Here is a 14,372-nt window from a genome sequence, read left to right as displayed (position 1 = left end):
TCGCGTCCCTCGCTCTTTGCTCGTCCGCGCGCACACTACACTTGGCATCGGCGCCGCTTTGCTTCCTCCTGGACACACTGCCTGTACGGATAACCTTATAGCTCTATATAATGCTGTATTCTGCTGTACTCCGTGTAATCGTACAGACCTCCGTCTCCACGTCCCAAAGGCGACGACAGAGAAGGCTGCGCAGGGGCGCTCGGAGCCGTGTCATCTGGAAGACTGGAAGACAAAGGGAGCGCAGAAACGGAAGCATAATGGGAGGGGCAGTGATGAGAGCTGTTGGGCCGCTTTCGGGGGGACGATAGAAGAGAGAGGCGCGGTTGATACGGAACTTGCCCAGAAGCCCATTGTGGTTGCCAGCGCCCATGCACAATCGGCTACGTCCTCACCACGCCCGACTCCACTCTCGTTGTGCCTTGTATAACAGCGACCCGGCGAACTAGACAGCAGAGAGCGGGATCGGTGTGTCGTCTGACTGGGGAGTGGGGGGAGGAGGGAGGAGGCGGGGGCGATGAGAGGACTGCGTGGAGACGGTGGCGGAAGCCGTCAGAAAGGAAGAGATGAGTCATGATAAGGATTGATCGAGAAAATATACGCGATCACGCGATTGGCGCGGAGTTTGAAAGCGAGGGGTATATAACGGCCTGGGGACGTGATGAGCTCGCCCCCTCCCCCGCTCTGCACTTTCCCACGGTTAATCCCTCCTGGTCTTCCGCTTACTGCCACCATGTCTATTCCGTTCTCCACTCGCCAGGTCACCTTCGGTCGCTCCGTCCCCGCCCAGCCCCAGCAGTACCAGCAGAGCCAGCCCCAGCCGTATGGCCAGTCGCAGCCTCAGTCGCAGCAGGCCAACGGCCTCGCTCTCCCCTACTCCAACAACCCATACCTTCCCGGCCCCGGTCCGAGTCTCGCGCTCCCGGGACCCGCCCCTCCCATCTACCCATCTCAACCCCAACCAACGCACGCTGCCCAGTCCCAGCAGTCGCAACCCTCCCAATCCCAACCTCCTACCATCGCCAGCACCTCACAGCCGATCGCGGGCCCCTCTTCCCCGTCGTCAGCCGTCCCCGCCACCCCCGCACCCCTCACTCTTGAGCAGCAACACATCACAGCTGTCGACGGTATCGTCCCCACTCTTCAGAACATCGTCGCGACCGTCAACCTCGATTGCCGGCTGGACTTGAAGACCATCGCGCTGCATGCGCGGAATGCCGAGTACAATCCAAAGGTTTGTGGCGTTGTTTTCTGATGTCGAGCCGTCGGACTTCCCTCCGTCGCGCTTCTTTACAGCGTTTTGCGGCGGTCATCATGCGTATCCGTGACCCAAAGACGACCGCCCTCATCTTCGCCTCGGGCAAGATGGTCGTCACCGGTGCGAAGTCAGAAGACGACTCGCGCCTGGCGTCGCGCAAATACGCGCGTATCGTGCAGAAGCTTGGCTTCGACGCCAAGTTTTCTGAGTTCAAGATCCAGAACATCGTCGGCTCGTGTGATGTGAAGTTCCCCATCCGCTTGGAGGGTCTCGCATACAGCCACGGTCAGTTCAGCTCGTATGAACCTGAGGTACGTCTCTTTGTTCGCTTCGCTCGTTCCCTACGTGCTGATGCCGCCGCGCCAGCTCTTCCCGGGTTTGATCTACCGCATGATCAAGCCGAAGGTTGTGCTTTTGATCTTCGTCTCTGGCAAGATCGTGTTGACTGGTGCTAAGGTAAATTTTTCCTCATCCCCCTTTCATTGAGAACGCCACTCTCTTCCTGTCGGAGACGTTGTGCCTCTTCTATCGATGAGCGCGTTCGCTAATATGCGATGCTGACCATCAGGTCCGAGAAGAAATCTACACCGCTTCAACACCATCTACACTGTGCTTGTCGAATTCCGGAAGCCGTGATCGTACCCCCGACGTTGTCGGCGCGCCCTCCCCCACCCACCGTGTTTCTGATTCCATAATGTCTGTCGCCCAAGGGTGCGACAATTTATGGGTTGGTGGTGAGGGCCAGGGGTGCGGTTTAGAAAACTATGGACACCTATGGCAGGCCGTCATGAGAAACCCCCACACTGTCACTTCGTGCACCTCTACGATACGATACTCATACTTACGTATAGCAAACACGTTACACCTATTGGCATCATGTAGCAATTTGTACCATTACATCAATACACTGCAATTCTGTTCTCTACCGTGCCATGTGCGAGCCCGAACCAAGAATACGCCAGATAACTACTCCCACCATGTCCACCGAATTGGCCTCGTCGACCTCGACCGTGCCCCCGCACCTGGAGCAGGCCGCCAACGGGTATGCCGTGCCCGAGGTCAACCCATCGCCGCGCCGGAGCACGCGGAGATCGTCACGCTCTGGGACGTCCAGGGCTCCGTCGCCGACGGCAAGCAGGCCGTGATCGATTGCGACAAGCCCATCGACCAGTGCGGGACGCGGCGCGTCGACGACACGCCCCTGAGGCCTGAGTCCTCATGCGCTTCGAGCGGCTTACCGGCCACAACCCGCCCATCCTCCCCCGCCGCGAGCTATTCTTCTCCCATCGCGACTTCGACAAGATCCTGGACCGGTACAAGCAGTGCAAGCCTCCCATCCTCTACACCGGGCGGGGCCCGAGCTCGAACAGGAGCGGGCGGGGGTGGACTGCGCGGAAATGGCGCGGCCGCGCGGGAACCGTGTATGCGCGTAGGCGGAGGGTAGACGCGGAGGTGACTGCTGTACGAGGTGTACAACATGCCGGTCGTCGTGGAGCTGATGGACGACGAGAAGGTTTTGTTCAAGCATGAGAGAGAGTCAGAGCATGCGTGCGAGTGCGCAAAGAGGAACGCGGCGGCGCGCACTCTAGTTGCCGTGGACAACGAGCAACTGCGCTCATTGGCGACGGTGACCAGGCAGACAAGAAAATGTATGTTAGTGAATACACGGACTATTGCGCGGTGCTCGCCTCAGCTATCGTTCACGACCATCTGCTTCACTTGAAGCCTGAGCTCCAGAAGCCACCCCTCTTGAATGCCACCGGCCCGCGTGAGCACGAGCCGGTCCAGAGCCCCCCAATAAAGCTTGCGCGTCGCGAGATGGCGCACCATCTCCCCCATCAGCCCCTGCGTCAACACGGGCTCGACGACCTCGAGCTCCTCCAACGCCGGGCCGGGGCCGGACCCCCTTCGTACCCGAACGCGCCGAACACCATCGAGAGCTCGCGGGCGTCGGGACGGACGAGGCGCAGCGTCCGCAGCGCGGGGAGCTCGAGCAGGAACGCCTCCCACGGCGCTTCCCGCCGCCCGTCCGGCGGGGGAACGACGCGGCCGCTGACGGAGAGCGTCTCGAGAGCGACGAGGTCGAGCGCCCTGGGGAGCGTCCTGAGCACGGGCCCGGTCGTCTCCCAGGCACGGAAGCGGACCGTCAGGACGGGGTCGTCGTCACTCCCGATGGCGGCGTGCGTGCAGGTGACCTTGATGACGGGCTTGTCAACGTCAACTTGAAAGGGTAGCTCGATGGAGGCGCGGACGATGGTGGCATGCCCCAGGCCCGGGAGGCGAGAGAGGTCGTCGGGAAAGAGAGGCGCATCACCGACTTCAGTTGATTCCAAAGAGTAGCGCGTGGTTGGGGGAAGGATGAGGTGCTCGAGAACTGTTGCGATCGAGGCGGGCGGTGGCATGTTAAGAGAGAGGGTGTCGAGGTTGGGAAGAGAGACGTCCCATACTCTGTGAGCTGCCGCGACAAAAGGCCCTGCGATGCCGGAAAGGCGTAGATCGAGCCGGCGTAGATCGGGACACGCCTTGAGGATCCGGAGGAGTTGCCGCTGACTTGGCGGTTCGACATCAGGTATTCTGAGCTCAAGCTCCGTCAAGTTGCGATAGGCGGGCGAGTTCCAGTGGAGGTGGAATCCATGGAGTCGAAGGGAACGTAGGAGGGGAGTGGGCGTCCACCTGGGGTCTCCGGAAATATTTTCCTCGAACATCCGTAACCCGTTGACTGCTATCGACGCGAAGGGATCTCCATGACGCTCCGGTATGTTTTCAGACCCAAGGATATGCAGGGTGCGAAGGTGCGAAGCAAAGCCCTCCGCCCATATCGACTGGAGAAATAGTGGAGCCATCAGCTCGTCGCGCCTATTGATAATAAGGGAGAGGATGAGATGAGATTTCTTTGATACCGGAAGAAGCCCTTCGAGAATGGGTGGGACGGATATGCGCCGTGGTCCTCTGGAGCAGTATACGTCGATTAACTTGTCGCCCGATCTTTCCATGAACGCTTGAGCTTTATCGTGCATCCTCCTTGATCCATTTACGTCGAAGAGCGTCCAGAGGCTAGAGTTACCGAGTGCGGCGGTTCGCCATCGGCGGCACACGTGTGACGCGTGTACGAGGTCCGTGTTGCATTCCAAGGCGCGATCGGAGATCAAGTAGGTGAATATGAGATAGAGGAGCTCCGTCGGAAGGGGATGGGAGAGTTGGTCGTCGTTGCGCCTCTCTCGCGCGTTGGCGACGGTGGAGCGAAGTAGCACTGCGGCGGACTCAAGTAGATGAGCTTGCTTGGTAAGGAATTCGCAAAGGGAGCGATAGGGCATAGACCGAGGGTCGAAGCGATTCTGAAGCCCATCTTCGAAACACGAGTAGATCTTGTCTTCATGGAACTTGAGGGTGATGGTGAGGAGAGGGCTAGATTGATTCCCATCTTCCATGGTATGACCTGCGATAGCTGCAGTCTGAGAGTGAGCTGAGTGCAGTGCGCGATTTCTGTTGTATTCAACCGGATGCTGGGACTACGTTGGGTCACGGTCCAGTACTTGTCGTCACGGTGACTTGAACGCGGCGACTGGAAGGGGAACACCGTTAAGCGCCTTCTCAGCAGTCATGTTAGCGCGGAGCTCTAGGTTCGACTCGTCGGCGAATGGAATTTCGCACTCCGGGCGTCCATTAAGGCTTCAAGTTCAAGGCAAATTGGCACGCTGCGAAGGGCTCGCCGAACCTAGCTATCAGCAAACGCACGTCGGCTTCGACTCTGACTCTACAATACCACCTGATAAAGACTCTCTATCGCACAGTGGTGACTTGAACCGCGACGCGCTCCAATGGTGAGCTCGAATTTGCTCTCAGTGGCGTCCACTGCAGACATTCCTCTTTTGAACGCATCCCGCAGTTTTCCATTCGGCCACCACTACCATTGAGAGATATGCACGCGTCTCACACGCCGGCCGGTATACGTGCAAATGGCTCGAGAAAATCGCGAGTGAGTCCGCTAACTGACAGCGTCCCTATCATAGATTGGAGTTCGAATGGGCGACACAGTTCACAGCGACGCGGTTGCCGTCCTCGAGGACATCATATTGACGGGGACTGGCAACGTCCTTCTCTGGGGTGACCCGTGACAGCCGCCCACGAGCCTCGGCCGACGAACACACGCCCGTCCCCCGCACCACGGTACATCGACTCTTGGCAGTATGCAACGCAGTGACCTCACTCTCTGTACGGCGTCCTCCCGGGATCCTCTCCGGTATCTTCCTGTCGCCCACAGGCACAAACCTTCATATAAACACAGACCTTTTTCACGTCACACACATCCGAAAACACTGGCGCGAACGCCCTCGCGAACACCACTTCATCTCTTTGGACGCAAGTATACTGTATATGTCTGGCGCTCGGCCCAGAACGTTCACATGCCAGGCCCTGATGTAAACATGCACTGCTTCGTTTTTCGGCGATACACAGACGGTCTGCCTACAAACTCTATACCCTTCATATACCTCATGAAAATCTACCCACCTTCGTCGACGAATACGTTCCCCTTTCTTCTGCGCTCGACCTAGGCGCGGTGAACACAGGCCTGGTGGCGGTGGGGCCCGTCGAGAACCACGACCACGACCAGCACGCCTGGTCCCTGCTCTTTGCTCTCCGGCGCGCGCGGCACCTCGTACACCACGAGTGAACCGCCATCGTAGTTTTCATGCGCGTGCTTACGCCGCGGGAAGGCAGCCTGGAACCGCCGGTCGTGTCGGAGTTGGAGGAACTGGAGATTGTAGACGCCGTCTTCACCCCGAGACAGAAGCATATGTATGGTGCATTCAAGACTGTACAGCGGGGCGTAATAAGCGCGGTTCCGTCTTGACGCGGATAGAGCTGCTGGGGGTATCCGGGTTCACGGGATTGGGTGCGGGAGTTGACGGTTACGACCGGGACGGAGGTGTCGGTGAACAAGTGTTGAACGTTGAGCGGCGGGGTCCCATCCTTTCGCGTGTAGCCTATGGGAACGGGCATTCGAGTTGTCCGATAACGGGTTACCAGACTTTCTTTGTACCATCGCTTCACAGGTGACCGGCTCGATCTTCACTCCGGCACCTCCCACTAGTCCGCGCCGACCTGCGAAGTAGGTCAGCGACGGGCCTCCGCACGATCTAGACGCTGTAGAAACGATGCTCACCCTCCCCCCGCGTGTTCCAACAGCCCCCTCCCCACAACGCGCGGCTAACGTGGCCCAACCACACCCGCCGCCGCCTCGCCCTCCACAGAACCAACGTCAACGACGACCGCGCGCAGGCCTCGTGCCCAAGCGAGCGCCTCGTCCACACGCGCCCACGCCTCCGTTATCTCCTTGCCGTCCTCAGCCCAGTACGTCCTCGCGCCGGCGAGCTGGACCGTCACCCTCTCCAGCGCGCCGAGCGCGCCTGGAGCACACGCGAGCGCAAGGGCCTCGGCCGCGCCGGCAAGCGCGAGGGGCAGATCGCGGGGGCGCAGTAGCCGCGGTCGAAGGCGAAGACGAGGTGGCGGAGCGCGGGGAACATCGCGGGGAACGCGAGCACGCGCCGGAGGGTCGTGCGGGGTTCTGCAAGCGCGGGCGTCAGCGCTTCAGCGATGCGTGGATAAACCGGTAGAGAGGCGGGTGGAGGCACCTGGAGTGGCGTGCATGGAGATGAGCGTCGAGCGGGGCATCATCTGGATGCGGAGAGTGTGATGGAAGAAAACAAGGATAGGATGTAGGTGACGCCGTCCACTCCGTGGATCTCCTGCCGGTCTAGGTATGTGTCGATGACGAGCTTATCCAACGTGGGCCGGGATTGCATCTCGTGTGGATCGAACTGCGGGAACCCGGTACTGGTCAGGCGTATGTCGATGAGTTGAAGGGAGCGTAATTGGTGGAGATACGGGACGATGTTGCCAATCTCCGTCGCCTTAAGAGGAGAGCTGTAGTCCCGATGAGAGTATTTCGTGATGGCGAGCTTGCGTCCGGAGATATGGAGTTCTTGGATGTGGTCGCCAAGTTGCGTTATGTGAAGAGCGACCTCGAACGATATGAAGTCCGAGCGTGTCCGAGCGTTTCCGAGCTTGGAGAGGTACATAGGTCTTGACAGAGACCTTCCGGAGGAGATGGTGCTGACTCTCTTGTCGCCACGCCTTGCACACGAACGCGCAGTTTGCGAGCAAGGCCGAATCCTCTCCGCAATGAACAATGACTGCGTATTGCAATTCGACGGGCAAGGCACAAGTCCTAAGAGAATACAACACCAATTAGGAACACAGCACGGACGGTGACACTATTACTCTCAGAGGTCCTGCCATGGACGATGACAGAGCTGGAAGTGCAATTAGACGCCCGTGCAAGGGCACGCGCAAGCTCCTCATCCCATCTCCACTCTTTCGGCAGTGCGCCCACGAAGCTGAGCGGACCTAGGCATCGGCAGCCGTGGTGAAGATGAGATAATACTTCGCTACATAAAAATACTATACCGGGCTAGTACAGATACCGAGTGATGACAGGGAGTAAGGTGATGGTGCAATGTGCAACAAAGCCTGGGACGTAACGCCAATGTAGACCTAGAAGCGTTCCATCGAAGACAGTCCGTTGGCCGGCTGCGCGCAGCGGCAGACAAACGCGCGGCCGACCGTCATATCAGCGCCAGCCAAGCGCATGGGCACAGCGAACCACGCGCTCAAACCACGGGCGAGACCCAGGTGAGCCGTATGCCTCGCAGCGCGTCGAAATCCAGTGGGGTAGTGTACTGTATACAGCTCATAGAGCGTCGGAAGGAATCGAGCCCATGTCGTCCTAATGCACGTGTCCAAGGATACGCCGATAGTCCGCGACCACGCTCTGGAACGTCTCCTGGAGCTTCTGCTGGCATTCTATTTTGTCCAGTTGCATGAGGACCTCCTGCAGGAACCGGGCACGGAACCAGTCAGCGTCTTTTCAACAAAGAATAAAGTCGCATTACGTACGTAGTTGAATCGATAAAGACGCTCCTTCACCTGCAGCCGGTAAGATCGCTGGGCGATCTCATCGGTGGGATCCAGGTGCTTCAAAATGAGCATTTCGACGAGCCGATGGAACTGTCGCTGTAAGCATCCACGCAAGACCGGGACCCAAGAGAAGGGAAGACATGCGTCAGCGGACGGACGAAGATGACCGACGAAAAAACGCGCACCCCAGCAATCTTCAGGTCGGTTCTCCACTTCTCGAGCCACGCACGGTCAGCAGGTGGACCCATCTTGCCGGCGCCGTTACGCATGCTGCGGGGTCGTCCGCGCGACTTCCGCGCCACCTTGCCACCGTTACTTGACACTGCCTCAGGGCCGAACCCTTCGCGCATGAACCTCTCGTTGGCGAGCAGCATTTTGAGGTCGTTGCGATCGCGCAGATCTTCGAACGCTTCAGCGGGGTCTTCGACAGTCAACTCGGCTATCCGCGGCTGGGCGAGAACGTGTTGATAAATAGCGGTATAGAGGGCCGATCCGTGGCCGTCTTGTTGGTAGGGAGGGAGGATAAGGAACTGCGAAATGCGTAGACGAACGCGCTCGGGGAAGCAGTAGAAGGGATAGAGGGTGGAGTAGCCGACGAAATGATATGTGAAGACTTCAGGGGATGAGCGCCGTCGCCGCTTCTCGTAGAGTACGGCGAACTCCCAAGTCTCTTCGTCTTCGCTGATGAAGGAGCCGGCCTCGATGTAAAGCAGCACGAAAATCCGCATCCTTCGATGGAATTCGCGGAACCCTGGCGTGCTCCAAGTGGACTGAAAGACGGCCCAAGTCAGTGAACACGCGACACAGGGACAGCAGCATTGACGGGTGGTGGGAACGTGGACCATCATCGGGGGTACACGTCAACATGACTAACAGAAGCCACAGGTCTGGGCCATCCTGGCTAGGCCCCGCCTACCAGGATCGCGCTGTGCTGGGCGGAAGTGACGCACAGATGCAACGTGGTAGCAGCGGCTGTACTGTCTCGATACAACAGTCCGGGCCGCGGTGTACCGCGCGCGAAGACGCGCGATGCATGGAGACTCCGGAACAATGGACTCACATGGTAAACCTCATAGTCTACTGTCTCCTGGTCTTCGGGACTGAGAACGCGAGCAACGGCGACATTTTTGCCTTTGGGGAGCGTGGAGGCCGTGCGGGAGTACGAGTAGATCTTCTCCCCAAGGGGCTTGAAATGAGTGGCGTCGTGCTCAACGCGCTCGAGGAACTTGTGCTCGTCTGTGTAGTATCCTTCCGGGATGAACTTAGCAATCGTTGCCTCTACCTCGTCTACGGCGGAGGAGGAAGGAAGTTTTTCGGTGTACTTGACGTCCAGATATTGCGCCAGAGATCCCGACGCGAACTTCAACTGGCAAACAATGAGAAGCGTGGAGAGAGGAGCGGATTGAGTGAGACGCGTACGTCGATGTTGAGGTCCTTGTACCCATACATCTTCTCTTCCTCGCCAACAATCTGGAGCAGATGCGTCGGAGACGGCGCTTGACGGGGGGATGACATTCACTTACTGGATATGTGAATGTGGGGTGGAAGCCCTCGTACGCTTCCCTTGACCACAGGGAAGCTTTATCGTCCGTGGCGCGCACTGAGGTGGTCGTTGGGACACGCGCACAAGCGAAAATAAGCGGAGAACGTACCGAGAGAGAGCGCAAGGGCTTCGTTGGCGTCGGCCGTCCAGGCGGAGGAGGACATGGTGGGGGAGGGAGAAGAGCAGATGGAGGGCGCGCAGGGCGAGTCGCGTCCATATCCCCGCCCGGTCTAGATCCCGACTGTCACGTCACACATGCGATCGGTCACGGATCTCCCCCGCGTCTTCTCGCGCGCGCGTGTCCCGACCACGGACGGCCCTGACGCACCCTGACGCCTACGCCCATGGCTTTCTTGCCTCTCGCTTTCTCCGCGAAACCTGCCCCGGCCATACCGCAAGGCTAACGTCCCTCAGACATCGGGAAGCGGCCTTCTCACGTCACTGAATCCGCAATGTCTCAAGAAGAAGAAGAGCAGCCCAGAGTGCGTTCAGCACGGTTGCTCCTTTGCACCCCCAGACGATCGTTGACATATCTCTAGGTGCTCGCGGCGTCTGTCGCAGATTTCAGATACTTCGCCGCCCTCCTCAAAGGCGTCAGTTTCACCAACGTAACGCGTTACCCCCGGCTTATCTCAAATGCGCTCGTTCTCATGCTTCTCCGCCGTAGCGCGCACGCGTTTCAATCGACCCCGCCGCGTTCATTGTCACCGTAGAAGAGGCGAGAAGCATCCAAGGTATGTGGTCGTTCAGATCTGCCTCATTCGATCTTGTACGTCGGGGGTCAGCGCGATGTCTTGTGCCCGCGACCCTGCTTCTGAGCATGGCTAGAACACACCTCCCGCTCTGCCCCCGCTCATCACCAAACGAGGGTGAACGGAGGTCAGAGACGGTATGCGTCACAGTTCCTCTGGGATGGTCCGGCCTCGCCACGTCACAGCAGCGCACTCCGCAGTCCCGTTGGGACTAGGCTGGACTAGTGTGCGCGTAGACACCCACCTGCAGCACGCATACAGCTGACATTCGTGCGCTCATAATGACCCGAAGACAGCTATATGCACGCTGTAAAGCGGCCCGCACCTGAGAAGCTGTCTCGCCCTCCTGGACCAGCGTGGTCTCCTGGGAATGTTTTTGGCGTCTGAATGGTATCTGGGGCGAGTGTTCGAGATAGAGCTCGGATGCTGTGGCAGCACCCCAAAACTCATCCGTCCTCGGCCAACTTTGGTGCGACGTGCCCACGACGTGGCTCCGGCGTGCTTGCTGGCATTCCGGCAGACAGGCTGCAGTCACGGTGTAGAAGCTCCACACAGTGTCCGATGTCCCCCTTCTTCATGCCGTGCTATTCCTGATCCCTTGAGCCCTGTACTTGCGGTGCGCGCCCGCGACCAGTCGCGAAACTTCGATTATCCCCTCATAGCATATCACCCGTGCCCTCAGTCTTGGCGTAGACAGTCGAAGGACGATCAGTCAATTGGCATATGCTGTCAAGTACGGTGCTGGTCGTGCCCTCTGGATGGTCTTTGTTGCTTTATATGGATCCTGTGGTGCACGCAATTCTGACGTCGCTTCCCCCCGGGGCATCCAGCTACCGCCTACATATTCAGAGACATCTTTGATGAATACGTTTACCGACCCGAGTCTAGACATGGTTCACAAGACCTGGACCGCTCTGGTGAAGACTACGTGACCACGGTGTTCGAGATCCCGCTCCACACCCTCATCGAATGTCTTAACATCTTCGGCTCTACCCCCCTGAACCCCGGCTCGGCAACGAAGAAGAAGCAGAAGCACGAGGACGGCGGCGACTCAGACGGTGGTGGCCCGCGCAACCGAGATAAGGGCCCCGGAGATCCCGGCGCAGGGATCGCGAGACTCGACCAGTGGTTTGCGCCAGGCAAGGGAACGGGGATGCGCCTCTCGTATGCAGGGGCCGGGCACCCCCTCACCCTGTTCATGTGCGTGCATCGCTATCGTTGACGGGATCTTCGCGCATTGAATGACGCTCGTCTCGGGTCTTCTCTAGCGTGGACGAGTCAGGTGGCCCGACGGCAACCTGCGAGATTACGACCTGGGAGCACGAGCCCACCGACTCCGAATTCTCCATCGACGGCGACGGCGCGTGCGTCTCCCTCTCTTGTGCCCGTGTTGCATAGCCCTCGCGCCCTGACGGAACTATCTCCGCAGCGTCCTGAAGATCATTCTAAAAGTGCGCGAAGGTTCCTCCTTGCCCAATGCGACCCCGAACGCTGATCGCTTCCGGCCGCGACTCCTCTGCGCACTTCCCCGTCCTGCCCGTTCGAGCAGTCGTCTTGGCTTCGGGACGCACTCGCCGAGCTCGACCAGAACACGACGACGCTCACTATCATTGGCAATCCGCCTCCGCCGGGGAACCGTATTGTGCGCAACGCCCCGCCGCGGCTCCGCCTCCGCGCGGTGGGGCAGTTCGGGACCACGGAAATGGACTATCCGAATGACCGGGAGGTGCTCGAGACTTGCGAGTGTCCCGAGGCTGTATCGTTCACGTGAGTACCGATCCGTTCTTTCCCGGCTGTGCAGGGAGTGCTTACGCAAGGAGAAGGTATCGCTACTCGCACGTCGCGAAAGCATTGCGGGCAATGCAGAGCTCCATGAAGACATCGTTGCGCATCGACCAGACGGGGATGTTGAGCTTGCAGTTCATGATGCCTACCCCACGACGTCGCAACAAGCAAGCACAAGCATTCATCGAGTTTTGGGTGGGTATATGCCCTCCCTTTGTAGACAGACCTTTGTTAACATCTCAACAGTGTCTTGCGATGGACGATCCATGAAACGGAAGCGGGGGTAGACGGCGCATGTCTTCGCAGCGAAAGTGTAATAGAGTAACATGTAACATAGTCTAAGCATTAGTCCAGCGAAGTTCACTAAATCAAACCGTCCAGGAAGTCTGCGCTTTTAGGCTTGGTGGTCGCCGTCTCAAGCGAAGGGAAGGACGGACGAGGCTTGAGCTCTGGCAGGTAGTCCGCGATGACGGAGTCGAAATCTGCCGGAGGCGAGGGGGCTGCGCGTTTTGAGGACTTCGATCCCTCCCGCCAAATATAATATAGTACTCACCAGCGGTTGCACGAGCCTTCACCGACGCCTCCAGCATGTTGCCCACGATAAGTCTACGCAAGGCCGCGCCGTCCAGTGGAGGAGGAGCAGCCTTCGGGCTTGACTTCGCGGCCGTCTTGACGTCCGGGACCGTGGTCTCGCGGAAGGTGCCTGTGGGAGTAGAGGCCAGCCCGAGATGTGCCAGCACGTCTCCTTTGGTGAGCATCCCGCGCACGCCCGTGCCCTTGATTTTGTCGAACTCGGCTTGCGCAATTCCGTGCTCTTGTATCAGGCGCAGCACGGACGGGAAGAGCGGGCGGTCGGTCTTCGGGACTTCGACGTGTGAGTGGGAGGGCGGAGTTGGAGCCTGCTTTGCTTGGGCACCCGAAGAAGCAGAGATGGAAGGTTGGGGGGCCGGAGTCGAAGCTTGTGGTGCAGGCTCGTCTGCGGGAATTTCAAGGCTCGAGAGGTCGTCGCCCTCTTCAGCGAGGATCGCAATGGTCTTGCCTACAAGGATGTTCTTGGTGCCGTCTGGTGCCTGTGCGGGGGCATAAACATAGCATACAACGAGTGAGAAGTAGCATACGCACCAAGATCTTCCCAAGAACACCATCGTCTTGCGCCTCCACATCAATGGTTGCCTTGTCTGTTTCCTGCACCAGAACTCTACAGTCAGGATGCTGCGCGAGCGGCGCCAGAGGGCATTCGAGCCACGCACGATCTCGAGTAGAACGTCACCGGAGGCGAAGGCCTCGCCCTCCTTTTTCTTCCACGACGCAATCCCTCCCTCGGTCATTGTTGGTGACATGGCTGGCATGGTGAGCTTGGTGGCTGCATTCCGCGCCGCGGTCATGTGCATCCCTGTATGTGTGTTAGAATCATTGCGCATATCGGCGTGTAGCACTTGCACTTCTTGCTTGAGGATGAGCGCAAGACCGCCCTGGCGGCGTTGTGGAGAGACTGCATGGTGTGACGGAGGACTGGGGAGGAGAGACTCAGAGGTCAAGTCGTACGTTCGTCACTGTCGAAATCTGGTCCATGAACGCGCTTTCCGGGGACTGCCGACACGCGTATTGCGCCGCGTCAGCCATCTCACGTACGTGTCTCGTCCCACCCTGCTGCTAAATCCTCGCCACGCTTGCATGTACCAGTCTGCTCCCTCGCGACAACCGCCGCAAGCATGCAAACGACCTGCTCGATCCTGGTGGAGGTGCCAAGTTCGGCGGCGGGCCCACAGCATCGGCCCTCATCGCCTGACGCCCAGGCTGCGTGTGGCCGACAGGCCCGGCTCGTGGCCTCGCAGACTCCGTGCTCCCCGCTTCTGTTTTGGGCCCCCGCTACCTCCTCCATGATGCCCCACTCGCCCGCGGTCCATCGCCGACTCTGAACGCACGCACAAGACGCGCATATAGCGACCCTCGGTGAGCCCCCTGCCACGCCAGACGTCTTGTTCCGGTCCTCAGCGTGCGTCTAGTAGGCTTCATGCCCTTTGAATCACTAGTGCCTTTGGAATCGACTAGAGACCTC

General features: G+C 59.1%; 6 protein-coding genes across 6 annotated transcripts; 2 read left to right on the top strand and 4 right to left on the bottom strand.

Moving 5' to 3' along the window:
* Positions 1–730: 730 nt before the first annotated feature.
* Positions 731–1,891, top strand: BXZ73DRAFT_92568 (TBP-domain-containing protein; the record flags this gene model as incomplete). Its single annotated transcript, XM_048026402.1, has 4 exons — positions 731–1,231; positions 1,294–1,566; positions 1,622–1,703; positions 1,824–1,891. 4 exons carry the CDS (start codon positions 731–733, stop codon positions 1,889–1,891), a joined length of 924 nt encoding a protein of 307 aa, XP_047873074.1.
* A 1,694-nt stretch (positions 1,892–3,585) lies between these two features.
* BXZ73DRAFT_21143 (uncharacterized protein) lies at positions 3,586–4,587 on the bottom strand (the record flags this gene model as incomplete). The annotated part of the gene is made up of 1 exon (XM_048017619.1): positions 3,586–4,587. A coding segment is annotated over one exon (1,002 nt), but the record flags the coding sequence as incomplete, so codon positions are not given.
* A 1,756-nt stretch (positions 4,588–6,343) lies between these two features.
* Positions 6,344–7,335, bottom strand: BXZ73DRAFT_106066 (uncharacterized protein; the record flags this gene model as incomplete). Its single annotated transcript, XM_048016492.1, has 5 exons — positions 6,344–6,358; positions 6,515–6,688; positions 6,757–6,821; positions 6,889–6,931; positions 6,991–7,335. 5 exons carry the CDS (start codon positions 7,333–7,335, stop codon positions 6,344–6,346), a joined length of 642 nt encoding a protein of 213 aa, XP_047873072.1.
* Positions 7,336–8,042: 707 nt separating this feature from the next.
* Positions 8,043–9,940, bottom strand: BXZ73DRAFT_92567 (histone acetyltransferase type B catalytic subunit; the record flags this gene model as incomplete). Its single annotated transcript, XM_048026401.1, has 7 exons — positions 8,043–8,147; positions 8,213–8,329; positions 8,419–9,003; positions 9,294–9,599; positions 9,653–9,703; positions 9,757–9,833; positions 9,886–9,940. 7 exons carry the CDS (start codon positions 9,938–9,940, stop codon positions 8,043–8,045), a joined length of 1,296 nt encoding a protein of 431 aa, XP_047873071.1.
* A 288-nt stretch (positions 9,941–10,228) lies between these two features.
* BXZ73DRAFT_92566 (Rad1-domain-containing protein) lies at positions 10,229–12,583 on the top strand (the record flags this gene model as incomplete). The annotated part of the gene is made up of 9 exons (XM_048026400.1): positions 10,229–10,258; positions 10,316–10,384; positions 10,444–10,510; positions 11,359–11,728; positions 11,797–11,892; positions 11,958–11,979; positions 12,078–12,295; positions 12,352–12,508; positions 12,560–12,583. The coding sequence occupies 9 exons, from the start codon at positions 10,229–10,231 to the stop codon at positions 12,581–12,583; spliced, it is 1,053 nt and encodes a 350-aa protein (XP_047873070.1).
* Positions 12,584–12,676: 93 nt separating this feature from the next.
* On the bottom strand, positions 12,677–13,704 carry BXZ73DRAFT_54139 (single hybrid motif-containing protein; the record flags this gene model as incomplete). Its single annotated transcript, XM_048021120.1, has 4 exons — positions 12,677–12,813; positions 12,867–13,383; positions 13,436–13,498; positions 13,564–13,704. 4 exons carry the CDS (start codon positions 13,702–13,704, stop codon positions 12,677–12,679), a joined length of 858 nt encoding a protein of 285 aa, XP_047873069.1.
* Positions 13,705–14,372: the final 668 nt, after the last annotated feature.

This window comes from Epithele typhae (assembly GCF_022376455.1).
Source record: "Epithele typhae strain CBS 203.58 chromosome Unknown BXZ73scaffold_76, whole genome shotgun sequence".
Lineage (NCBI taxonomy): Eukaryota > Fungi > Basidiomycota > Agaricomycetes > Polyporales > Epitheliaceae > Epithele > Epithele typhae.
The sequence above is the reverse complement of the archived record's forward strand: the minus strand, read 5'-3'. Positions and strand labels throughout refer to the sequence as shown.